The 27,947-nt window shown below is 43.7% G+C and overlaps 1 protein-coding gene and 1 long non-coding RNA gene across 3 annotated transcripts; one reads left to right on the top strand and one right to left on the bottom strand.

Moving 5' to 3' along the window:
* Positions 1-179: 179 nt before the first annotated feature.
* LOC115119909 (poly(ADP-ribose) glycohydrolase-like) lies at positions 180-27,158 on the bottom strand. Of its 2 annotated transcripts, none has more exons than XM_065017315.1 (16): positions 27,036-27,158; positions 18,400-18,800; positions 18,141-18,254; positions 17,907-17,999; positions 17,311-17,382; positions 15,055-15,141; positions 14,417-14,577; positions 14,222-14,301; positions 13,938-14,010; positions 13,770-13,845; positions 13,464-13,611; positions 13,293-13,371; positions 13,097-13,205; positions 12,862-12,970; positions 12,053-12,181; positions 180-774 (listed from the first exon to the last, which is right to left on the bottom strand). In XM_065017315.1, exons 2-16 carry the CDS (start codon positions 18,796-18,798, stop codon positions 662-664), a joined length of 1,842 nt encoding a protein of 613 aa, XP_064873387.1. In that variant the 5' UTR covers positions 18,799-18,800; positions 27,036-27,158; the 3' UTR covers positions 180-661. The 2 variants fall into 2 exon arrangements, with proteins under 2 accessions (XP_064873387.1, XP_064873386.1); XM_065017314.1 differs by lacking the exon at positions 27,036-27,158 and adding an exon at positions 19,348-19,524.
* LOC135571380 (uncharacterized) lies at positions 21,701-23,642 on the top strand. The gene is made up of 2 exons (XR_010463752.1): positions 21,701-22,287; positions 23,157-23,642. It is a non-coding gene; the product is annotated as an uncharacterized LOC135571380 (long non-coding RNA).
* Positions 27,159-27,947: the final 789 nt, after the last annotated feature.

The raw sequence follows: 27,947 nt of genomic DNA, 5'->3' as shown, positions 1-27,947 counted from the left end.
TTAATGCAACACAGTCAAAAGTGTTTTCCATGTTTGATGTGTTTGATACTGTTCCATTTACACCGTTCCAGCCATTGCAATGAGCCAGTCCTCCTATAGCTCGTCCCACCAGCCGCCACTGGTGCGTATGTCTGTCAGCCACAATACTCATTTTACCAATAAACAAACAGTGAAGTCACTAGATTATAAAGAGGAATTTATTCAAAATGTTTAAAGAAAATAATTTTAGAGTATTTTACAGTACACTGCATGTATATATATATATATATATATATATATATATATATATATATATATATATATATATATATATATATGTCTGGTGATGGTTAAGTTGTTGGCTATCATCAAGGGAGAAATCAAAAAGCAGGAACCCTGATTTTGTTGACATCATTTCATTAGCTTCGTTTTATCATCACATTTAGTCGTTTTCTAAATAGTTCAGTATGCAGTAGTTACAAATGTATCAGTTTGATTTAGGAACAGTGTAACTATTGAAAAGACAAACACATTCATAATCAACCATTACTTGGAATTGTACCATGTTTCTATCCACAGATCATTCATAGAGCCACTCTATCTCTGGGGTGCATCTCAATAATGTGAAAAAAAGGAAAGGAGACAAGGAAAGGAAGCTCCTTTAGAGTATGTAGATGTGTCCTCACAGCTGACTCCTGTGTTTCAGGGTATTCCTGATCCAGTCAAACAGGTCCGCATGTGTGTGAGCCAACTGTATCACAGCACAGTAGTCAACCAGCAACTCATACAGCTCACCTGAGACAGGGGAGAGGAATCAATCAATCAAACTTGATTTACACGGCAACTAGGAGGATATGAGGTTTGACGAAACACAGTGAAGGGAAGGAGGACTTTTTTGCATCACGGCAACGTGTGGAACCGCTGTCATATAAAAAACCTTGTCCAAGGCAAGCCCATGTTTTTTCTATCCTCAGTCCACTTTGACAGGGTGCAGGGTCTTACATTGAGAGAATCTTCATCATATCAATAGAAAATAATAACAATCTATTAAAAAAATCACAACCTCCTCAAGCTTTTGGAGTTGACTATACGCACTCAAGCAAAATTGATACCTACTCTTGATTTAGGCTATATTCTTGAATGCCAAATGTTTCTGATCAGTGATAGATGAGAAAATGAATATGTCACACCCTGACCTTACTTTTCTTTATTATTTTGGTTAGGTCAGGGTGTGACGAGGGTGGTTTGTGTAGTTTTTGTATTGTCTAGGGTGTCATGACGTTGGCCTCTTTGAGTATAGCAACCCCATCCCCCTCTCCCTGACTCCCCCTTTCCTCCTTCAACTAGGCTGCTGTGGTCAGAGGTCGTAAAGTCCTGAGAAGAACTCATGGACACACAGTATAGAGAGATTCGTTTTTCATGGAGACAAAGGAAATCCTTCCACATCACAGAACTTGAGGTACGAACAAATTTCATGTTCCGGAGAAAGTATAAAAGATCGGTGAAGAATCCAGCTACAAACTGGACCGTTTGTCACAACTTGGGAAGGTCATGGGAGACGGTGTGGCCACATTACCATAACGCTGTTTATATAATAGCCCCAGATATAATGTTTACATCTAATTGTTGTATAAGATGAATGAGTGAGTATGATACTGTTTACACCATTTTACAATGTGATTTTGGACTGTTTAACTCAAAAAGGGAATTGGAATAGAACTAAATCATAGGACCGCCCCTGAGCCCAGTGAGGGTCAGACATCCTGGGAAAGCCCTTTTCTGCCATTCCGAATAAAACCCAACTTTGAGAAATTATCACCTGACCATTTTTTTCTCCATTAGGGGAGGACAAAGGTTGTAGGCCATTGCTGAATATTTTAAACATACCACGTGGTTAAACTCTTAGACTATCGATACCGACAGAATGAGAACAAGTTTTTGATACTAATTACTAGTCTGGAGCTAGGAATTCGGTATCATTGAACGCGAAGAACGACAACCGCCGAAACATCCATTCTATAATGAATGTCACTTTGAACTATCCCCTATAACCAAGTCAGAGAGAGAGAGGCAGAGAGACGGAGAATTCTACGAAAGATACAAACTTTACACCAGCGATCAAGACGACACACTGAGCGTAAATATATATATTGATTGCAATTGTTCCCGAATGAGTGAGCGTTCATGTGTAAAGCATTAGCATTTTAATTGTTATAATTAACTCTGTAGTGACTTCTTAGTCGACCCCCACTTCCCCTTTTGTCTAACAAGCCGCCATGCCGGTTTAGCCCACTAGGGCGCAGTTTCCTATCATTACATTTACCTTTGTTTGTTTGTTTATGCATTTCTGTGAATTACTTAGTTATTAATAAATAAATGATTTAAGACAATTGATGTATGGATGACTCATAGTGAAGACTGGGTTCGTGCAGATAACCAACAATTTACGACATTTGGAATGAGACTAACGTGAGGTAAAGTAAATAATTCATTAATTCGAAGACTAATTGATCAGATAAAATATCTGAAAACTTATTTTAGGAAATGATAACTTTGTAATCTGAATATTTTTCCTTGGTGCCCCGATTTCATAGTTAATTAGTTACGTGATTAATCAGTTGATCGCATAGTAACTAATTACAGAGAATCTTTGATAAAAACTATCAGTCTTCAGTTAATGACAGTAAAGACACGACAAGGGGTTTTGTATGTCTAGGGGTTGTTGTTTATCTAGGTGTTTATAGGTCTATGGTTGCTAGATTGGTTCCCAATCAGAGGCAGCTGTTTATCATATTTAGGTAGCCATATTCCTTGGGTATTTTGTGGGTTATTATCTATGTGTAGTTGCCTGTCAACACTTGTTATTGTAGCGTCACGTTCGTTTTGTTAGTTTGTCAAGTGTTCTTCGTTTAATTAAAAGAAGAAGGTATTCTTATCACGCTGCGCCTTGGTCTCATCGTTACGACGAACGTGACAGAATAACCCACCAAACAAGGACCAAGCAGCGTGAAAAGGAGGAACAGAGCTTAATGTGGAGATGGACTTGGGAGGAGATATTAGATGGAGCAGGACCCTGGACACAGCCGGGGGAGTATCACCGTCCTAAGGAGGAGTTAGAGGCAGCGAAAGCGGAACGGCGATACTATGAGGAAAAATACCGGAGAATAGAGGAACGGCGACGATATGAAGGTACACGGCTAGCACGGAAGCCCGAGAGGCAGCCCCAATATTATTTTTTTTTGGGGGGGGGGGGGGGGCACCGAAGGGGATTGGCTGAGTCAGGTAGGAGACCTGAGCCAACTCCTCGTGTTTACTGTGGGGAGCGTGTTACTGGTCAGGCACTGTGTTATGCGGTAGAAACTATGCAGTTTTTTGTTTTTTTACGTGTTATTTCTTACGTTGGCACCTCAGGTAATTGTAGGTTTCATTACATACAGTCGGAAGGAACTACTGAATATAAGAGCAACGTCAACTCACCATCAGTACGACCAGGAATATGACTTTCCCGAAGCGGATCCTGTGTTCTGACTTCCACCCAGGACAACGGAATGGATCCCAGGCTGCGACCCAAAACAAAGACGTCAACGAAGCAGTCTTCTGGTCAGGCTCCGGAGACGGGCACATCGCGCACCACTCCCTAGCATACTACTCGCCAATGTCCAGTCTCTTGACAAGAAGGTTGATGAAATCCGAGCAAGGGTTGCCTTCCAGAGAGACATCAGAGACTAAAGTTCTTTGCTTCACGGAAACATGGCTCACTCGAGACACGCTAACGGAGTCGGTGCAGCCAGCTGGTTTCTTCACGCATCGCGCCGACAGCATCTTTCTGGTAAGAAGAGGGGCGGGGGCGTATATGCCTTATGATTAACGAGACGTGGTGTGACCACAACAACATACAGGAACTCAAGTCCTTCTGTTCACCTGACATAGAATTCCTCACAATCAAATGTCTTCCGCATTATCTACCAAAGGAATTCTCTTCGATTATAATCACAGCCGTATATATCCCCCCCCAAGCAGACACATCGATGGCCATGAACAAACTTTATTGGACTCTGGTAACCACATATCCTGAGGCTGCATTCATCTCTGGTAACCACATATCCTGAGGCTGCATTCACTACTTCCGGCGCCGACAGAGATGGCCGCTTGGCTTCGCGTTCCTAGGAAACTATGCAGTTTTTTGTTTTTTTACGTGTTATTTCTTACATTAGTACCCCAGGTCATCTTAGGTTTCATTACATACAGTCGAGAAGAACTACTGAACATAAGAGCAGCGTCAACTCACCATCAGTACGACCAAGAATATGACTTTCGCGAAGCGGATCCTGTGTACTGCCTTTCACCCAGGACAACGGAATGGATCCCAGCCGGCGACCCAAAAAAACGACTTCGTAAAAGAGGGAAACGGAGCGGTCTTCTGGTCAGACTCCGGAGACGGGCACATCGTGCACCACTCCCTAGCATTCTTCTCGCCAATGTCCAGTCTATTGACAACAAGGTTGATGAAATCCGAGCAAGGGTAGCATTCCAGAGGGACATCAGAGACTGTAACGTTCTTTGCTTCACGGAAACATGGCTCACTGGAGAGACGCTATCGGAATCGGTGCAGCCAGCGGGTTTCTCCACACATCGCGCAGACAGAAACAAACATCTTTCTGGTAAGAAGAGGGGCGGGGGCGTATGCTTCATGGTTAACGTGACGTGGTGTGATCATAACAACATACAGGTACTCAAGTCCTTCTGTTCACCTGATTTAGAATTCCTCACAATCAAATGTCGACGCATTATCTTCCAAGGGAATTCTCTTCGATTATAATCACAGCCGTATATATTTCCCCCCAAGCAGACACATCGATGGCTCTGAACGAACTTTATTTGACTCTTTGCAAACTGGAATCCATTTATCCGGAGGCTGCATTCATTGTAGCTGGGGATTTTAACAAGGCTAATCTGAAAACAAGACTCCCTAAATTTTATCAGCATATCGATTGCGCAACCAGGGCTGGAAAAACCTTGGATCACTGCTATTCTTTTTTTTTTTTTTTATTCTTTTTTATTTTACCCCTTTTTCTCCCCAATTTCGTGGTATCCAATTGTTGTAGTAGCTACTATCTTGTCTCATCGCTACAACTCCCGTACGGGCTCGGGAGAGACGAAGGTTGAAAGTCACGCGTCCTCCGATACACAACCCATCCAACCCGGAAGCCAGCCGCACCAATGCGCCGGAGGAAACACTGTGCACCCGGCCACCTTGGTTAGCACACACTGCGCCCAGCCCGCCACAGGAGTCGCTGGTGCGCGATGAGACAAGATAGTAGCTACCGACCAAGCCCTCCCTAACCCGGGCGACGCTAGGCCAATTGTGCGTCGCCCCACGGACCTCCCGGTCGCGGCCGGTTACGACAGAGCCTGGGCGCGAACCCAGGGACTCTGATGGCACAGCTGGCGCTGCAGTACAGCGCCCTTAACCACTGCGCCACCCGGGAGGCCTGATCACTGCTCTTCTAACTTCCGCGACGCATATAAGGCCCTGCCCCGTCCTCCTTTCGGAAAAGCTGACCACGACTCCATTTTGTTGATCCCTGCCTACAGACAGAAACTAAAACAAGAAGCTCCCGCGCTGAGGTCTGTTCAACGCTGGTCCGACCAATCTGATTCCACACTCCAAGACTGCTTCCATCACGTGGGCTGGGATATGTTTCGTATTGCGTCAGACAACAACATTGACGAATACGCTGATTCGGTGAGCGAGTTCATTAGAACATGCGTTGAAGATGTCGTTCCCATAGCAACGATTAAAACATTCCCAAACCAGAAACCGTGGGTTGATGGCAGCATTCGCGTGAAACTGAAAGCCCGAACCACTGCTTTTAATCAGGGCAAGGTGACCGGAAACATGACTGAATACAAACAGTGTAACTATTCCCTCCGCAAGGCAATCAAACAAGCTAAGCGTCAGTATAGAGACAAAGTAGAATCTCAATTCAACGGCTCAGACACAAGAGGTATGTGGCAGGGTCTACAGTCAATCACCGATTACAAAAAGAAAACCAGCCCAGTCACGGACCAGGATGTCTTGCTCCCAGGCAGACTAAATAACTTTTTTGCCCGCTTTGAGGACAATACAGTGCCACTGACACGGCCCGCAACTAAAACATGCGGACTCTCCTTCACTGCAGCCGACGTGAGGAAAACATTTAAACGTGTCAACCCTCGCAAGGCTGCAGGCCCAGACGGCATCCCCAGCCGCGCCCTCAGAGCATGCGCAGACCAGCTGGCTGGTGTGTTTACGGACATATTCAATCAATCCCTATCCCAGTCTGCTGTTCCCACATGCTTCAAGAGGGCCACCATTGTTCCTGTTTCCAAGAAAGCTAAGGTAACTGAGCTAAATGACTACCGCCCCGTAGCACTCACTTCCGTCATCATGAAGTGCTTTGAGAGACTAGTCAAGGACCATATCACCTCCACCCTACCTGACACCCTAGACCCACTCCAATTTGCTTACCGCCCAAATAGGTCCACAGACGATGCACACTGCCCTAACCCATCTGGACAAGAGGAATACCTATGTGAGAATGCTGTTCATCGACTACAGCTCGGCATTTAACACCATAGTGCCCTCCAAGCTCGTCATCAAGCTCGAGACCCTGGGTCTCGACCCCGCCCTGTGCAACTGGGTACTGGACTTCCTGACGGGCCGCCCCCAGGTGGTGAGGGTAGGCAACAACATCTCCTCCCCGCTGATCCTCAACACGGGGGCCCCACAAGGGTGCGTTCTGAGCCCTCTCCTGTACTCCCTGTTCACCCACGACTGCGTGGCCATGCACACCTCCAACTCAATCATCAAGTTTGCGGACGACACAACAGTGGTAGGCTTGATTACCAACAACGACGAGACGGCCTACAGGGAGGAGGTGAGGGCCCTCGGAGTGTGGTGTCAGGAAAATAACCTCACACTCAACGTCAACAAAACTAAGGAGATGATTGTGGACTTCAGGAAACAGCAGAGGGAACACCCCCCTATCCACATTGATGGGACAGTAGTGGAGAGGGTAGTAAGTTTTAAGTTCCTCGGCGTACACATCACAGACAAACTGAATTGGTCCACCCACACAGACAGCATCGTGAAGAAGGCGCAGCAGCGCCTCTTCAACCTCAGGAGGCTGAAGAAATTTGGCTTGTCACCAAAAGCACTCAAAACTTCTACAGATGCACAATCGAGAGCATCCTGTCGGGCTGTATCACCGCCTGGTACGGCAACTGCTCCGCCCACAACGGTAAGGCTCTCCAGAGGGTAGTGAAGTCTGCACAACGCATCACCGGGGGAAAACTACCTGCCCTCCAGGACACCTACACCACCCGATGTCACAGGAAGGCCATAAAGATCATCAAGGACAACAACCACCCGAGCCACTGCCTGTTCACCCCGCTATCATCCAGAAGGATCTGTACACAACTGTATCTGAGACCAACAGATGCATATTTGTATTCCCAGTCATGTGAAATCAATAGATTAGGGCCTAATGAATGTATTTCAATTGACTGATTTCATTTTATGAACTGTGACTTAGTAAAATCTTTGAAATTGTTGCATGTATCGTTTATATTTTTGTTCAGTGTAGTTACTATAGTTACTCACCCGCTGTAGTTCCTAGTGTCTACTATCTATGGTAACTCACCCACTGTAGATCTGAGTCTGTACTATGGTAACTCACCCTCTGTAGATCTGAGTCTGTACTATGGTAACTCACCCACTGTAGATCTGAGTCTGTACTATGGTAACTCACCCACTGTAGATCTGAGTCTGTACTATGGTAACTCACCCACTGTAGATCTGAGTCTGTACTATGGTAACTCACCCACTGTAGATCTGAGTCTGTACTATGGTAACTCACCCACTGTAGATCTGAGTCTGTACTATGGTAACTCACCCACTGTAGATCTGAGTCTGTACTATGGTAACTCACCCACTGTAGATCTGAGTCTGTACTATGGTAACTCACCCACTGTAGATCTGAGTCTGTACTATGGTAACTCACCCACTGTAGATCTGAGTCTGTACTATGGTAACTCACCCACTGTAGATCTGAGTCTGTACTATGGTAACTCACCCACTGTAGTTCTGTGTGTACTAACTCACCCTCTGTAGTTCTGTGTGTACCAACTCACCCTCTGTAGGTCTGTGTGTACTAACTCACCCTCTGTAGTTCTGTGTGTACTAACTCACCCTCTGTAGGTCTGTGTGTACTAACTCACCCTCTGTAGTTATGTGTGTACTAACTCACCCTCTGTAGGTCTGTGTGTACTAACTCACCCTCTGTAGGTCTGTGTGTACTAACTCACCCTCTGTAGTTATGTGTGTACTAACTCACCCTCTGTAGTTATGTGTGTACTAACTCACCCTCTGTAGGTCTGTGTGTACTAACTCACCCACTGTAGGTCTGTCTGTATCAGAGCACTATTGAAGTCGGAAGTTTACATACACTTAGGTTGGGGTCATTAAAACTCGCCTTTCAACCACTCCACAAATTTCTTGTTAACAAACTATAGTTTTGGCAAGTCGGTTAGGACATCTACATTCTGCAACAATTCTGCATTCTGCAACAATTGTGCAACAATTGTTTACAGACAGATTATTTAACTGTATCACAAATCCAGTGGGTCAGAAGTTTACATACACTAAGTTGCCTGTGCCTTTAAACAGCTTGGAAAATTCCATAAAATTATGTCATGGCTTTAGAAGCTTCTGATAGTCATTTGAGTCAATTGGAGGTGTACCTGTACCTGTGGATGTGTTTCAAGGCCTACCTTCAAACTCAGTGCCTCTTTGCTTGACATCATGGTAAATCAAAAGAAATCAGCCAAGACCTCAGAAAAAAATTGTAGACCTCCACAAGTCTGGTTCATCATTGGGAGCAATTTCCACACGCCTGAAGGTACCACGTTCATCTGTACAAACAATAGTACGCAAGTATAAATACCATGGGACCACGCAGCTGTCATACCGCTCAGGAAGGAGACGCGTTCTGTCTCCTAGAGATGAATGTACTTTGGTGCGAAAAGTGCAAATCAATCCCAGAACAACAGCAAAGGACCTTGTGAAGATGCTGGAGAAAACAGGTACAAAAGTAACTATATCCACAGTAAAATGAGTCCTATATCGACATAACCTAAAAGGCCGCTCAGTAAGGAAGATGCCACTGCTCCATAACAGCCATAAAAAAGCCAGACTACAGTTTGCAAATGCACATGGGGACAAAGATTGTACTTTTTGGAGAAGTATCCTCTCGTCTGATGAAACAAAAATAGAACTGTTTGGCCATTATGTTTGGAGGAAAAAGGGGGAGGCTTGCAAGCCTAAGAACACCATCCCAACCGTGAAGCATGAGGGTGGCAGCATCATGTTGTGGGGGTGCTTTGCTGCAGGAGGGACTGGTGCACTTCACAAAATAGACAGCATCACGAGGAAGGAAAATTATGTGGATATATTGAAGCAAGATTTCAAGACATCAGTCAGGAAGTAAAGGCTTTGTCGCAAATGGGTCTTTCAAATGGACAATTACCCCAAGCATACATCCAAAGTTGTGGCAAAATGCCTTAAGGACAACAAAGTCAAATTATTGGTGTGGCCATCACAAAAGCATGTGCGAGCAAGGAGGCCTACAAACCTGACTCAGTTTCACTAGCTCTGTCAGGAGGAATGGGCCAAAATTCACCCAACTTATTGTTGGAAGCTTGTTGAAGGCTACTCGAAACGTTTGAACCAAGTTAAACAATTTAAAGGCAATGCTACCAAATACTAATTGAGTGTATGTAAACTTTTGACCCACTGGGAATGTGATGAAAGAAATTAAACCTGAAATAAATAATTCTCTCTACTATTATTCTGACATTTCACATTCTATATTCTTAAAATAAAGTGGTGATCCTAACTGACCTTAGACAGCGAATTTTGACTCTGATTAAATGTCAGGAATTGTGAAAAACGGAGTTTAAATGTGTTTGGCTAAGGTGTATGTAAACTTCCGACTTCAACTGTAAGTGAGCAGAGTGGAGCTGGAGCGGAGTGAGGAGCGGAGGCTGCCCAATTTGACTGGAGCGCAGAGCGAGATTCCCAAAGGCTGGAGCGTCAGCCTTCTCGCCCGCTCCAATTTCGCTCACTTCAGGAGCTCAGGGCACGCCCCCGGCCCAGCATGCATTTGCAGTCTACTTGTGTGCTGCTATAGCCACTTGCTTTAGCTACTAAATATTTTCATAAAGAAACTGATAAAAAACACAGGTGCAAAATCAAGGTGACTTACAAAGATGAGGACCAAGAGCAAGAGAGGGAGTGTGGTGATGTCCACAACTAAATAATCATTGTGGAATCTCTAAGGACACATCTCAAATGCAGAAAGAAAGAGGTGCGTAGATAACTGTGTCATTGTAGCGAAGTATTTATAAACAAAAAATCTGATCTCTTAAAAGTTTAGGTCATTTTTGTTCTATTATCTATACAATAGGCCATCATTGATTTTGGCCCAATAGGCCTGGCATATTCCCAATTTCAAAGAGCTTCCCTTTTGATTGGGTTATTTTGCCTAAAAACCTTTAGGACGACTTAGAGAGAGAAAAAAACAACTACTCTGCATCTCTGCCCAGGATGGCAAGAGTGGCCAAAAGGGTGTTAGCATCCCCAGCGGCTCTGCAAGTGCAGCGAGGATACTCTGTGATTCTGGACTCCAGGCACCATCACATGAGCCTGAAGCCAGAGACTGGCCAAACTTGTGTTTCTAAAAATGAATTCAAAGGCACTGTAGACTGAGTCTAATAAGGCATTTTTCGTTTAATTTGTATTTAATTGTAAGTAAGTCACAGCCTATATGTGCAATGTATAGACTATAATGATTTAATACATCAAAATGTTGTTTAAATGTTGAACACTTTATGTCCCTGCCAGCCAATTGTGTCGCACTTGCAAATGCTTCACAATGTATTTCTTTGTATTAAAATACTTTTCATTAAAATCAAATGGTTTGGTTTCAATCCTTCAAAACCAAATGGTACTGTAGGTCCAGGAAGTTACAATAGATGGGTTTTGGTTCAATTGTGATTTTAATGAATGGAGCGAATTAAGAGCAGCATTTATTTGTATTTTTTGAGTGCAGAGCGGTTTTTTAGCGGAGCGTTTGGAAAGGAGATGGAACGCCAGAGCAGTGCTCCAGGAGCAATGAGCGGGATTCCTGACCACTCAACTCAGATCACATACTCTGGAGTGTAGTAATTATGTGTGTACTAACTCACCCACTATAGTTCTGTGTGTACTAACTCGCCCACTGTAGTTCTGTGTGTTCTAACTTGCCCACTGTAGTTCTGTGTGTACTAACTCGCCCACTGTAGTTCTGTGTGTACTAAGTTCGCCCACTATAGTTCTGTGTGTACTAACTCGCCCACTGTAGTTCTGTGTGTACTAACTCGCCCACTGTAGTTCTGTGTGTACTAACTCGCCCACTGTAGTTCTGTGTGTACTAACTCGCCCACTGTAGTTCTGTGTGTACTAACTCGCCCACTGTAGTTCTGTGTGTACTAACTCGCCCACTGTAGTTCTGTGTGTACTAACTCGCCCACTGTAGTTCTGTGTGTACTAACTCGCCCACTGTAGTTCTGTGTGTACTAACTCGCCCACTGTAGTTCTGTGTGTACTAACTCGCCCACTGTAGTTCTGTGTGTACTAACTCGCCCACTGTAGTTCTGTGTGTACTAACTCGCCCACTGTAGTTCTGTGTGTACTAACTCGCCCACTGTAGTTCTGTGTGTACTAACTCGCCCACTGTAGTTCTGTGTGTACTAACTCACCCACTGTAGTTCTGTGTGTACTAACTCACCCACTGTAGTTCTGTGTGTACTAACTCACCCACTGTAGTTCTGTGTGTACTAACTCACCCACTGTAGTTCTCTGTGTACTAACTCACCCACTGTAGTTCTGTGTGTACTAACTCACCCACTGTAGTTCTGTGTGTACTAACTCACCCACTGTAGTTCTGTGTGTACTAACTCACCCACTGTAGTTCTGTGTGTACTAACTCACCCACTGTAGTTCTGTGTGTGACCAGTAGGTGGTGCATGTCCTGCAGCTCTCTCTCCAAGATGAAGTTATTGAATGTGAAGAAGGACACGCCCCTCTTGGCCCTGGCTGCAGCCATCAGCTGGACCAGAGCTGGGAGGGGACAAACAACCAATCAGATCACAGTGTAATTTTCTGTGAATTTTCAGAGTGGGTCTATGTGGAATATCCTGTGGGTAGAGTTGAGTTATTGTTTGGGGAGTTAGGAGCCAGGGTCAACAGTTAGTGGTACCTTTAAATTTGGGGTTAACAGTACCTTTAAGTAAGGGGTCAACAGTTAGTGGTACCTTTAAATTTGGGGTTAACAGTACCTTTAAGTAAGGGGTCAACAGTTAGGGGTACCTTTAACTTAAGGGTCAAGGGTTAGCGGTTAACAGTTAGGGGTACCATTAAGTAAGAGGTTAACAGTTAGGGGTACCATTAAGTAAGGGGTTAACAGTTAGGGGTACCATTAAGTAAGGGGTTAACAGTTAGGGGTACCTTTAAGTAAGGGGTTAACAGGTAGGGGTACCTTTAAGTAAGGGGTTAACAGTTAGGGGTACCTTTAAGTAAGGGGTTAACAGTTAGGGGTACCTTTAAGTAAGGGGTTAACAGTTAGGGGTACCTTTAAGTAAGGGGTCAACAGTTAGGGGTACCTTTAAGTAAGGGGTCAACAGTTAGGGGTACCTTTAACTTAAGGGTCAAGGGTTAGCGGTTAACAGTTAGGGGTACCATTAAGTAAGGGGTTAACAGTTAGGGGTACCTTTAAGTAAGGGGTTAACAGTTAGGGGTACCTTTAAGTTTGGGGTCTCCATTGAAGGCTCCGCAGCCCCAGTTTCCCGTGGCGATGTCAGGAAGGAAGTCTGGGTAAGTGTTGTCATCTGCCTTAAAGCCACAGTACGCCTGAGGGAGGATATTACAGGACACCACCGACATCAGATTTATCTCCAGCCCTGCTCTAGCTAGCACACCTGATTATACTAATCAGCTGTAATCTGGCCCCTACAGGAGAGGAGGGTTGGCTGTCACCTTGTTGAGTTCCCTGGTGACCTGTTTCATGTTGTACTGTTCTCTCTGGTGTCTGAAGTGGAGAGCATCCATGGCCACAATCTGTCTGTGTAGCCTCTGCCACTCATCCCTGCAAACACAGGCAGAGCAATCATGGACTTTAGTGTGTGAGTGTGTGAGTGTGTGTGTGAGTGAGTGAGTGAGTGAGTGTGTTCACCTCTCAATGTCGTCTCTGTGAGACCCTTCCCACTTAAAAGTGTCACTGTAGCCACTGTACTGACTGAACTGTTGAGAACCTACAGAGAGAGAGAGAGAGAGAGAGACAGAGAAAATGTAACGGAGAGAAAGGGAGAGATGATATAACCTGTGAACACACACACACACACACCTGTGATGAAGAGACACTCATTGTCTCCTAGTTTCTCAGTGAAGAGTCGAGATACGATGAGTTCAGGGTTCATCAGGAACAGAATCTCCTCCTGAACCAGACCTGAGCCCAACACTCCACCTCCTATCACGTTACAGGCAAAGTCCACCTGCAACACACACACACACTCTTAGCATTACACACTCACAAATTCACAAACACATACAGCATTACACACACACACACACACACACAGACACACAGTCAAAAATTCACGAACACAGACTTATACAGTGTTACACACACAAGCCAGTAGATGTCACCAACCTGTAACATCCCTGCTCCCTGTTCCTCTATGCAGCCTGCTGAGGTGACGTGGAGTTTAGGAACAGTCTCCTTACAACTGACACACAGAGAAAGACAAGAGGGGACATATTAGGAGTGAGTGAGTGAGTGAGTGAGTGAGTGAGTGAGTGAGTGTGTGTGTGTGTGTACCTCCCCCAGTAGGGCATGTCTTTGTCTCTGATGTAGCGCCTCTCAAAGGTCACCAGTCCATTGGGCCTGGTCGCTGTCATGGCAACAAGGGTCAAAGTTCAGACAGGTAAACCTGGTTCCCACAGCAACTATTATCAGAGGGTATTCCTCATCGACACTCATCAGACGGTCTTAAATAGGTTCCTGTAACCTACATAATACACTCATTCTGTACCCTACAGTACACTACAGCACTTGTATTCCAGTCATTATAGTGACTATAGTAGTGTGTGGTAGTAACGTACCTGGGTCTGTGACAGTGTGGAAGTAATGAAGGAGGGCTCTCAGCTTCTCTCTCTTCCTCTCAGACCACTTTTCAAACAGACTGACAACACAGAGAGATCGAGTGGTCACATGTTATCATCTGTTGAAGTTGGAATACTTCGTGTTTGTCTCTATGTGTGTGGGTCCTCAGTGGAGTTTGTTGTGTGTGTTCTGACCTGTTAAAGTTGATGGTGGGGTAGTTGTGGTACTCTGCTCTGGGGTTGGGAGAGTTGCGGTGGGGGAAGGTGCAGTAGAAGGCGTTGGCCAGCAGACAAGCTATCTGTCTCTGGGACAACGTGATGGACTGAGTCTGGCCCTTCTGGAGTAGAGGGATAGCCTACACACACACACACACACACACACACACACACACACACACACACACACACACACACACACACACACACACACACACACACACACACACACACACACACACACACACACACACACACACACACACACACACACACACACACATCAGACTGAGTAGAGAACACACATTCAGTACCTCTACAATCTGTACCCTACATAGTCCACTACCTCTGTGCCCTACATAGTCCACCTCTGTGCCCTACATAGTCCACTACCGCTGTAGGGTCTCATGGGGGAGACCTATCCTTTTCTTAATTTGATTCATTATTTAAATAAACACCCTTGAAAACGAGCTAATCCTACTCTGTCCGTGTCTGATCTGTGTAAACGTCTTGACCAAACGACCTGGTCTGCCACACTTCATAGTACACTAACTCTGTCCCCTACATAGTACACTACCTCTGTACCATAGTACATCATTCAGTTCCTATGTTGTTACCTTCTTGATATAGTGAGGCAGGCAGGAGGCCAGCTCTGCTATCTTAGGAAAAACAGACGTGTAGTATTTCTCTTCTTTGGGTGATTTCTAGAGAAGAGGGAAAGGAGAATATATGTAACAAAATAAAATAAAAAAATAAAAAATCACCTTTATTTATCCAGGTAGGCTAGTTGAGAACAAGTTCTCATTTACAACTGTGACCTGGCCAAGATAAAGCAAAGCAGTGTGACACAGACAACAACATCGAGTTACACATGGAGTAAACAATAAACAAGACAACACAATAAACAAGTAAATGACACAGTAGAAAAAAGAAAGTCTATATACATTGTGTGCAAAAGGTATGAGATAGGCAATAAATAGGCCATAGGAGTGAATAATTACAATTTAGCAGATTAACACTGGAGTGATAAATGAGCAGGTGATGATGTGCAAGTAGAGATACTGGTGTGCAAAAGAGCAGAAAAGTAAATAAAATAAAAACAGTATGGGGATGAGGTAGGTAGATTGGGTGGGCTATTTACAGATGGACTATGTACAGCTGCAGCGATCAGTTAGCTGCTCAGATAGTTGATGTTTAAAGTTGGTGAGGGAAATAAAAGTCTCCAACTTCAGCAATTTTTGCAATTCGTTCCCGTCACTGGCAGCAGAGAACTGGAAGGAAAGGCGGCCAAATGAGGTGTTGGCTTTGGGGATGATCAGTGAGATATACCTACTGGAACGTGTGCTACAGGTGGGTGTTGTTATCGTGGCAAGTGAACTGAGATAAGGCGGAGCTTTACCTAGCATAGACTTAGATGACTTGGAGCCAGTGGGTCTGGCAACGAATATGTAGCGAGGGCCAGCCGACTAGAGCATACAGGATGCAGTGGTGGGTGGTATAAGGTGATTTGGTAACAAAACGGATGGCACTGTGATAGACTGCATCCAGTTTGCTGAGTAGAGTATTGGAAGCTATTTTGTAGATGACATCGTTGAAATCGAGGATCGGTAGGATAGTCAGTTTTACAAGGGTAAGTTTGGCAGCGTGAGTGAAGGAGGCTTTGTTGCGAAATGGAAAGCTGATTCTACATTTGATTTTGGATTGGAGATGTTTAATATGACTCTGGAAGGAGAGTTTACAGTCTAACCAGACACCTAGGTATTTATAGTTGTCCACATATTCTAGCTCGGAACCGTACAGGGTGGTGATGCTAGTTGGGCGGGCGGGTGCGGGCAGCGAACGGTTGAAAAGCATGCATTTGGTTTTACTAACGTTTAAGAGCAGTTGGAGGCCACGGAAGGAGTGTTTTATGGCATTGAAGCTTGTTTGGAGGTTAGTTAGCACAGTGTCCAAGGAAGGGCCAGAAGTATACAGAATGGTGTCGTCTGCGTAGAGGTGGATCAGGGAATCGCCCGCAGCAAGAGCGACATCATTGATATATTCAGAGAAAAGTGTCGGCCCGAGAATTGAACCCTGTGGTACCCCCATAGAGACTGCCAGAGGTCCAGACAACATGCCCTCCGATTTGACACACTGAACTCTGTCTGCAAAGTAGTTGGTGAACAAGGCGAGGCAGTCATTAGAAAAACCAAGGCTATTGAGTTGCCGATAAGAAGACGGTGATTGACAGAGTTGAAAGCCTTGGCTAGGTCAATGAAGACGACTGCACAGTACTGTCTTTTATCGATGGCGGTTATGATATCGTTTAGTACCTTGAGCGTGGCTGAGGTACTAACTTTACAGTGTCCCAAAACTTTTTGAAGTTAGAGCTACAGGATGCGAATTTCTGCTTGAAAAAGCTAGCCTTTGCTTTCCTGACTGACTGTGTGTATTGGTTCCTGATTTCCCTGAACAGTTGCATATCGCGGGGACTATTCAATGCTATTGCAGTCTGCCACAGGATGTTTTTGTGCTGGTCAAGGGCAGTCAGGTCTGCAGTGAACCAAGGGCTTTATTTGTTCTTAGTTCTGCATTTTTTTAACGAGGCATGCTTATCTAAGCTGGTGAGGAAATTACTTTTAAAGAATGACCAGGCATCCTCGACTGACGGGATGAGGTCAATATCCTTCCAGGATACCCGGGTCAGGTCGATTAGAAAGGCCAGCTCGCAGAAGTGTTTTAGGGAGCGTTTGACAGTGATGAGGGGTGGTCGTTTGACTGCGGCTCCGTAGCGGATACAGGCAATGAGGCAGTGATTGCTGAGATCCTGGTTGAAAACAGCGGAGGTGTATTTGGAGGGCAAGTTGACCATTCACAGTGAAGTTGTAACTGACCTGAACAAACGTATGCAGGGCATCAAAGGACCATTGATCTTCATACTTTGGGTTGTATTTCTTTATGGCTTTCTAAGTGGAGAGAAACATGTAGATCATTGTTAAACAGTACTGGTAAATCATGCTAACCCCTATCTTAACTGTTACCCCAAACCCAGGTTAACCTGAGGGGGCATGTTAGGAAATGTTAGGATAATGGAGTGGTGTTAGGAAATGTTAGGATAATGGAGGCGTGTTAGGATAATTAGGCGTGTTAGGAAATGTTAGGATAATGGAGGTGTTAGGAAATGTTAGGATAATTAGGCACGTTAGGAAATGTTATGATAATGGAGGTGTTAGGAAATGTTAGGATAATGGAGGCATGTTAAGAAATGTTAGGATAATGGAGGCATGTTAGGAAATGTTAGGATAATGGAGTGGTGTTAGGAAATGTTAGGATAATGGAGGCGTGTTAGGATAATTAGGCGTGTCAGGAAATGTTAGGATAATGGAGGTGTTAGGAAATGTTAGGATAATTAGGCATGTTAGGAAATGTTATGATAATGGAGGTGTTAGGAAATGTTAGGATAATGGAGGCGTGTGTGTGTGTGTCGTACCTCTACGTCACCCACTGATGCAGTGGTCTTATTGGCCAGACTCTGCAGCTGTTTAGAGACCACCTTCCACCGACTTCCCTCAGAGCTGGTTACCTGGGAAAAGTCAATCAACCAAATTACCAATCAATAAATTAGCCAACAAACAAATAAATCAATGAACCAATCAACCAAATGTTCAATGAACCAATCAATTGACAAATAATGTATCGATCATCAGTTAATTAATGAACACACCCATCCAGTCTTGATGAGGCTTTCTGGTGAGCAGGGCATCTTAACAAAGTCACTGTGCCACACATGACGTCCAGAATGAGGTTTTAATATCCTTTTATGGTGGAACTCATTCACCTGAATAGGGAGGTAGACAGAGACATGAATGAACAGTGAGAGACACTCTTTGTAGTAATTGTTTTGTGTAAACGTTCCAGTTCACTCTGTCACTTTAGGTGCAAACTTTTTTATTGATCTGCACTGGTTTAATTATCTCTCTTACATCTATGAGGACGTTGTGAGTTCTGCTGAAGGACAGCTGCTCCAGCTCCACGTGACACTGAGGGACTTTCTTCAGCTTCTGAGAGCAGCACGACCTCTTCTCCTCCTCACCCCTCGCTCCCTCCGTGTCCCTTTTCCTTCCTCTATCCTTCCCGCTATTTGCGTCCCCTCCTCCACCCGCCTTTCCCTCCCCCTCTTTCTCCCTTTCTCCATCCCTTTCTCTCTCACTGTCTCTGTGCAGTGATTTGGTGACCGAAGTTTTGTCAATGTCGACCAGGTTTCCAACAGGGACCTCTCCGTTTGGGTTGCGTTTAACCCCCTGATCCCTGTTCTTGTTCTGCATGGCGGCGTCATACTGCATGACAGCTTTCATTTGGGAACTGTTGTTACGATCGGCCATACCTGGAGATAGACAGAGAGACAGGAGTAGGCTTATACTGTCTGCTCCTGATGCTGGGTGATATTTATCATATCAACATATACTGTAGGTTATATTAAATATACCTCACATGTGACCTATGATAAGACTATGTCATTTGTATGCAAAGTCTACTAAAATGTTTATCTGACTCATTATAAAATGAAAGGATTGACATACAAGGCATTCAAGGGGGGAGGAGACAGAGAGAGAGAGTGATAAGAGAGAGTGTGTATGTGTGTGTGACCACAGCTGGTCAGGAACAAAGATAAAGGACAATGAATCTGAGACCATTTTATAACATCTGAGTTGTTTGGATTCAACATCTAAGTTGATGACCAATGGCATTACTGTAAAGTTAACCTCCAATCAGATATCAGACCTAAGACAACTGCACTTTCTCATAACCTCAAGATGTAGGGGTGCAGCAATAAAAAAAACAGCAATAATTTGTGCTGTTGCAAAAAATAAACAAATGAAAACATTTTTCTGTCTCTATGCGTCACATCTGGAGGAAAACTGGCACCGTACCTACGGTGAAGCATGGTGGTGGCAGCATCACACTGTGGGGATGTTTTTCAGCGGCAGGGACTGGGAGAGTAGTCAGGATCAAGGGAAAGATGAACGGAGCAAAGTACAAAACCTGATCCAAAGCGCTCAGGACCTCAGACTGGGGGCGAAGGTTAACCTTCCAACAGGACAACGACCCTAAGAACATAGACAATGCAGGAGTGGCTTCGGGACAAGTCTCAATGTCCTTGAGTGGCCCAGCCAAAGCCCGGACTTTGAACACGATCAAGCATCTCTGGAGAGACCGGAAAATAGCTGTGCAGCGACTCTCCCCATCCAACCTGACAGAGCTTGAGAGGATCTGCAGAGAAGAATGGGAGAAACTAACAATTCTATAAATAAAAATATATTTGTCATTATGGGGTATTGTGCGTAGATTGATGAGGAAAACAAACAATTCAATCCATTTTAGAATAAGGATGTAACGTAACAAAATGAGGGAAAAGGGGTCTGAATATTTTCAGAATGCACCGTACACCCCAAAAAATGTATTCGCCTCACGTTAGTCAAAAAAGTCTGTCTTTTTAATATCCAGTGCAAATGATAGTTCCTCAGTATTTGAAAAATCTTTCCAACACTCCCGGCCTCGATAATCACCAAGCCTCGGTGTGATAGAGCAAAATATCATGATCTGATATCCATATATCCAGTGGAAACGTCATAAAAACAACTTTCTGTTCCAAGCTCACTGACACAGGAAAGTGAGGGCCCGGAATAGCCTAGTTGATATAATGTGATGATTTGATACAATGTTGAACTTCACTAGCAATAGCTCAAGTCAAAACAGATCGAAAGGGAGGCAGACAGGCAGAGAAGAGAGATTGTATGTATCATATTTTCTACTGTTTTTATTTGTCTGCTTTAGGCCTTTTACTTATTTGATGATGGAAGTTATAGGCATACTGCTGCAATGGCCTTCTATGCTTTCATTTCTTTAGCCACTAATGGACCACAATGTATCAATGTGTCCGTATGACAGAGGCAAATGCTCTTGATGAATTTGAACTTTTAGATGATCATTTTACTTCAGATTTTTATAATTAACCACGAGACAATGACTTTGAAAAACTAAAATGTTATTATTGAAATTACTGTTCCAAGAAAATGGACCATTTAGTTTGTTTGTCTTTGAAATAACACCAAAATGAACGCAGACTAATCTATATAATCATGTTGTCACATTGACACTTTGATAAATATAACCATCAGAAGATGGCACTCAGTTCCATGTAACGCTTATCAGTCAAATGGTCTAATACACTTGATGAAATTAAATAGAATATTAGTTTCAATTTCTCAATTTTCTGACTACTCGTTCAAATTGAATAATAGAAAACTGTTGAAAATTTTCGAATTTTTCAACCCATTAAAATCGAGATTTTATAATGTTTTTCAAATTTTAGAATTTACCTTTATTTGTTCGAACATTAAAAATGAAATATTGGTGTGGCTGGGAAAACGGTTATTTCTTAAATCTGTGGATCAATTGGACGCTACCACTTCAGTGCTGGTGAGATTAGCCTTGCCTACACTATAAAGTGGTAAATTAATGCGGCACACACACACTGTCACGTTCATTGTAACGAGGAGACCAAGGCGCAGCGTGACTAGAATACATTCCTCTTTATTAAAGGAAGACCACTTAAACAAAAGTGACGCTATAACCACTGGTGCTGACACCGGCAACTATACATTGACAATAACCCACAAAATACCCAAGGAATATGGCTACCTAAATATGGTCCCCAATCAGAGACAACAATAAACAGCTGCCTCTGATTGAGAACCAATCTAGGCAACCATAGACATAAAAACACCTAGACTAGTCTCAACCCCATAAACATACAAAAACCCTAGACAGGACAAAAACACATATATCACCCTCGTCACACCCTGAACTAACCAAAATCAGTGGTGGGCCGTCAGGGCCAGCAAGGCCTTCTCTGCTGGCCTAAACATCATCAGAATATATATTTTTTTTAAACATATTTTCCCCCAAATATGTATTAAATTATTCCCCAGAGTAAGAGTTACACTCTTCATTTCATTGCTTTCCTCTTGGTTGCACTGCTTCCAGCCCCAGGTTGAGATTTGGAGGGCTGGTCTTTATGTTAGATCTTTTATCCAATCATATTCAGCCATCATGTGTTGCCAGGGATCTAAAATCTGCCCTCAGGCCTTCAGAATCAACAGTGCGGGCACGTGTGTAGCTTAAAGTGAATGGAAATGAAAATTTAGTGTCAACCAATCAGCTTTAGAGTTGGCTATTGTATGCCTGCTGGCTGGCTCCAGTGTTACACAGGAGCCAGCTAGCAGGTGTAGTGTGTGCACGTCTTTTGATTGGATTACCAATATTGAGAGGCAAGTCCTATGGGCAGGTCTATGCAGAACCTCAGAACTAGGAAACTGAATTTGATAAACAAATTCATTTGCGTACTACTAAGCTGTTTTTTCAACCCACAATGGCGGAAGGAGGAGAAGATATCGATTTGGTCGAGGATATAATTATAACGCCATTCTCATGACGAACTTTTCAAGAAAAGTTAGACATTGTAAGGAGAGGTCGCCTGACGCCGACGCTACAAAGCCTGTCACAGGCGGGAAAGGGGTTCGTTCGCCACTTTCAAAGTTCCAACTACGAGCGCCATCAATGGCTCACAGGCTCCGAGGAACACTGCAAACTGTACTGCTGGGAATGCCTATTATTTGCAAGTGATCGATTGTGTTTGGAGCCACACTGGCATTGCAAACTTAAGTTGTCTAACCAAGGCAGCAACGAGACACCAAATTACGGCTGGCCACTTACAAGCAATGGTGCTTTTGAAAACTTTTGGGGACACCCGAATGGATCTACAGCTCAACGAACAAGCGCGCAGGGAAACGGAGCTGCACAATGAAAAGGTGAAGAAAAATAGGGAAATATTGAAAAGACTCATTGATTGTGTCATGTTTTTGGGTAAACAGGAACTGTATTTTTGTGGGGGGGGACTTAAAGCTCGAAGTTTGTGGACCAGAAATGGATAGAAGAAGAATATTAATATTACTCTGTTGCACTCGACTATGTTCTTCCCTATTAGTTGAACTGTACTGTATTGTACTCTTCCCCTGCAATTCTCTGAATAAAAATGTCATTTTCAAGGTGACGCAACGCCTGGTTATACTGCGTTTCTGTCTAAATGTATAGTGTCCAGAGCCATGGCATCATAATGGTGGTAATAAGAGGTGGATTCATTCGGGTGGGACTGTGTAGGACCTCACTGAAGGCCCAGGCCCACGGCACGCCACTGACCAAAATAATAAAGAAAACAAAGAATACTAAGGTCAGGTTGTGACACATGTAACGGATGTGAAACGGCTAGCTTAGTTAGCGGTGGTGCGCGCTAAATAGCGTTTCAATCGGTGACGTCACTTGCTCTGAGACCTTGAAGTAGTAGTTCCCCTTGCTCTGCAAGGGCCGCGGCTTTTGTGGAGCGATGGGTAACGATGCTTCGTGGGTGACTGTTGTTGATGTGTGCAGAGGGTCCCTGGTTCGCGCCCGGGTATGGGCGAGGGGACGGTCTAAAGATATACTGTTACACACACACGGGCGGATTGGCTGATCAGTTTTTACCCGGATGGGCCGGTCTAACTTGTTATTTTGTGTGCAAATGATCAAGGATTATTTATTCAATTATTTACAAGCAAACAAAAACTGCTACTGTGTATTAATGTTTTACTCAATAATAAAGCTGTAAATGACAGATTCTAACTCTGACTTATTTCTACCTAAGGGATGCTGAAACCTGGGATGACTCATGACTGACTTGGAGATGAAGGCTAAAAACAAAATCCTCAAAGAGCCTATTCCAGAAATCAAGTCATTACAATGTCTTCTTTTGTGCATTTATTTTCATTCTGATGTGTGTATATCACTTCTAAACCTAAACCTGTTTCTGAGAATCACACCACTTCCTGCTTTCTGACCACACCGAGAGGGAGTTTCCATGACGCTCTGCAGAGCTGAAGTGCATTGTGGTCTCATGGCCTACACTCAGATGGAACTGTTATACATGTTGGTTCATCTGGGTCAGATCTTATTTTTCCGCTTTGAGAAAAAGGAAATTGTGTGTAGACTACATTTACAACAGCTCAAAACTGAAATCATGCATGCAAGTTTAACATTATCCTGCAAAGAATATCTTAATCACTGGTATAGGTTATGAATGTTCCTTTTTGCAAAATATATTAATGGTCTGAGGGGGTGAGCAAATGAACAACAGTGTGGTGGTTAGTGTATCACATTGCTGCCTGTATCTCTAAAGTCATGCACACTTCATCTCGTAGAGAAGTGTGGGTGGTGGATGTAATTTAGTGGCAGGGGTGGATTGGCCATCTGGCATTTTGGGCGGAGGGCATGTTTTTGCGCAAAAAGATAATTATCTGGCTAATACTGGGGGCTACAAGGAAATAAATGGGCTGGTGTGGGGGGCCTTGAGGAAAAACATGGCCCAGTGTGTTAGAAATGCTAAGGCTGATTTCTGGTCCCAGTCCACACTTACACACACAGAAACACCAGGTATCTCCGAAGCAATGCTATACCATTCTAACGGCCATCGTACGTTGTCAGGACACTGAATGGGGTTAACTCTCTTTGTACGGTCACTGACTGTGAAGAGACATGGAGTTGCGTACATCAGTTGCTGTCAGATTGCCCTTCGCTACAATGTTATCTTCAAACCCCTGCGTATGCCAACACCGTGCATATAGAAAGTCTAACAGCTACGCCTAGCCTATAAGTCGAAATGGAAGGTAAACTTACAAATCTGTGCGTAATGGCATTGTGTTTTATGTAAACATCCAATGAAGTAGCCTCATCGGCTTGTTATCTTGTGAATGTAGCCTAATGCACAGATTGTGCCGAGATCTATTGCATGTCCCTGTCGACTCACGAGTTGCCCCCCGAACCCCTGTGATGAACATCTTGGGGCAGGGGTTCAGGTAAAGCAGCGTCTGAGACAGCAATGTTACGGTCCATTGTTAGAACCTATTAAAGGTCGAGACACTAGCTTCTGTACGGTGAACTAGTAGCCTAAGTTAGCGGTATAGCTGAGATAAATGCATAGCCTATAATGGAAACGATGCTCCTGATTTGGGATAACCTATGCATCCTTCAGTCCTCCCATTCTTGAATGATAGGTGATGTTACGCTAGGCTACCAACCAAGTGATGTCAGATCAGTGATTATTTCTATAGCCTATGATCATTGATCTAATATACACTGTGTATACAAAAGTATGTCGACACCCCTTCAATTTAGTGGATTTGGCTATTTCAGCCACACCCATTGCTGACAGGTATATAAAATCAAGCACATTGAATCACGCAAACAGCCATGCAATCTCAATAGCCAAACATTGGCAGTAGAATGGCCTTACTGAAGAGTGACTTTCAACGTGGCACCGTCATAGGATGTCATCTTTCCAACAAGCCAGTTGGTCAATTTTCTGCCCTGCTAGTGCTGTTATTGTAAAGTGGAAACATCTAGGCCACACAAGCTCATACAATGGGACCACCGAGTGCTGAATCGCATAAAAATGGTCTGTCCATGCAACACTCACTACCGAGTTCCAAACTGCCTCTGGAAGCAACGTCAGCACAAGAACTGTTCGTCGGGAGCTTCATGAAATGGGTTTCCATGGCAGCCGCACACAAGCCTAAGATCACCATGCGCAATGCCAAGCATCAGCTGGAGTGGTGTAAAGCTCGCCACTATTGGACTCTGGAGCAGTGGAAAAGCGTTCTCTGGAGTGATGAATCATGCTTCACCATCTGGCAGTCGAATCAGGGTTTGGCGGATGCCAGGAGAACACTACCTGCCGAATGCATAGTGCCAACTTTGTTTGGAGGAGGAGGAATAATGGTCTGGGTCTGATTTTCATTGTTCGGGGTAGGCTTCTTAGTTCCAGTGAAGGGAAATCTTAAAACTACAGCATACAATGACATTCTAGACGATTATGTGCTTCCAACTTTGTGGCAATAGTTTCTGTAAGGCACTTTCCTATTTCAGCATGACAATACCCCTGCACACAATGAGAGGTCCATACAGAAATGGTTTGTTGAGATTAGTGTGAAAGAACTTGACTGGCCTGCACAGAGCCCTTGACCTCAACCCCACTGAACACACTTGGAATGAATTGGAACTCTGACTGCGAGCCAGGCCTAATCGCCCAACATCGGTGCCCGACTTCACTAATGCGCTTGTTGCTGAATGGAAGCAAGTCCCCGCAGCAATGTTCCAACATCTAGTGGAAAGCCTTCCCAGAAGAATGGAGACTGTTTTAGTAGCAACTCCATAATAATTCCCATGATTTTGGAATGAGATACTAGAAGAGCAGGTGTCCACATAATAATTGATCTAAATACAAAAAGTATTTCAAGAAACTGAGAATCCATCCATGAATATATTCAAACAGCACCTAAATTACATTGCTTTGCAGGAGTGGTCCTTGAGTTGCCTCTCGTCCCACAGACACGTTTGCATAAAATCCCTCCCAGTCATTGGATAGGCCTATAGACCTATAATGCCATTAAACTATAGTCTCATTTAATTTCACTTGCCCACTGCAACCTACTGTTAGCGTACAGGTTATGGGTTCTCAATATAGTGGGCCAGTGTAGGTTTGTAATGGGCAGCAAAATAGCAGTTGTAGCGAATTTGGCAACATATCTCAAGATAATTTGTTTCATTGGGTGTGCTCAGGTACTATTTACAGTCGTTAGAATAGCTGCCATAAGGGGGGAACACTACTGTTAGTAAAGCACCATGGTCGTTAAATTGCCATTACACAAAGAATATTGACACCCCCTATTCTGAACGTTCCTTTCGTCACATAGGCCAAGATGTTAAGACTTCTAAACTACTGTAGGCTACGAACGGTATTTGCTACACAGCAGAACATTGTAGCCACTTCAGAGGGCAGAATGATAGGGACTCAATCCCAGGTCTCTTCTCAGTCAGTGACAGAGCTGAGTTTCTTCATCAGGTTGTGCTCATAACGCACCATGGCCATTAGAAGAGTGTATGCCTATAGTCTGAAGTTGTATGTATGTATGTGTGTGTGTGTGTTTGCGCACAGTGACGGCCTGTTATATGTGCCCAACTTCGCCTCTAAAGGGCCGAAGTCCGTGAATCTCGCTTTCCGGTCTGCTCTGGTATGTGTGTGTGTTGGTTCTTTATTTATTTTTCCCCACAAATTATATCCTGTCTCATCCAACGGCCTCGGGACAAGAAGATCGAGTCATGCGTCCTCTGAAACATAACAAACAGCGCTTCTTAACACCTGCCCGCTTATCCCGGAAGCCAATGTGTCAAGAGTAAAAGGACCGATCAGACCATACACAACCAATTATCACTTTGGATGAGTATAGGGTCTCGCCCTGTGCACTGTAGTAGCCTAGTGGCGTCCACTAGAACCATGTATTTGACAATCACCCCGTTTTCCTAACAGCACCAATATTTTTACTTTCCCTTTTCAAACGACACAAGGTCAATTACAACATTGAAAATGTTTAACTCCGTTTCTATTATTCAAATTGAACAATCCTATTTGATCATTGGATTGATAAACGTTACACGCACCGGGGATACATTGTGTAGGTGGGCTACTCACTTAAATGATGCCCGAATCCGCAGCTAATTTCTGAAGAGCAAAAATATGTGCTTTTCCATCTAGAACTCTTCGCGAAATTCCAGCAATCCTGAAAATGAAAGTGAAACGTAGACTAGGCAAATTGTCAAGCACGTCAACTGTGCATATGACGTAACGCCATACGTGCGTGTTTTTATGAAGTGAAGTCAACGTTGTTCTTAGGGCAGAAATAATCTGATTGGTTTAGGGAAGAACAAATCCGATTGGTTTCTAAAAGGTCAATGGTCAGAGTTTAACAGTTGCACAACTTTTGGGAAACATGGAATAGGTTTGAACTCAGAATAGCTACAGAATTAGCTACTCATATTGAATTAGTGAATGGAGCTAGCTAGCAAATATACAAGAAAGTCAGCTAACATTTGTTTTATTGAAATGTTAAATTGAATAAGCTACACAAACGAGGACAGCAATGTAAATTGCTAAGCTAAACAGCTAGTTGATTTGCAGATCTCTTACTAAATGTTGAGTCATAGAATAAAGCTAGCTAGCTAGGTCTCAAATATACCATTAAGTAATCGCCCACTTCATCAGTATTTTGTGGGATAAGCTAAATAAACAAAAAAAAAATGGAATGAACTAGCCCTGGGTTCCCGAAATGTAAAATGCTAAACTAAACTGGACTAGCTGGTTAAGTAGATAATGTTGAATCATAAAAAAGAGCTAGACAATTTTTCTGGTTTATATCACTTATTCAACGAACAGATCTACTGGCAGATTTGTCACCTAACTTGCTAGCGATTCCTATTTCATAATTCAATTTAAGGAAATAGCTCTCTGCTCAGCTAAGCTACATTTAGCGTAGCATTTTATGTTTCTGCCCCCAGTGAAGCATAACAGTCCATTGAAATGTTTATTCAACTAAATATTCTGATA

This window comes from Oncorhynchus nerka, linkage group LG4, assembly GCF_034236695.1.
Source record: "Oncorhynchus nerka isolate Pitt River linkage group LG4, Oner_Uvic_2.0, whole genome shotgun sequence".
Taxonomy (NCBI): domain Eukaryota; kingdom Metazoa; phylum Chordata; class Actinopteri; order Salmoniformes; family Salmonidae; genus Oncorhynchus; species Oncorhynchus nerka.
The sequence above is the reverse complement of the archived record's forward strand: the minus strand, read 5'-3'. Positions and strand labels throughout refer to the sequence as shown.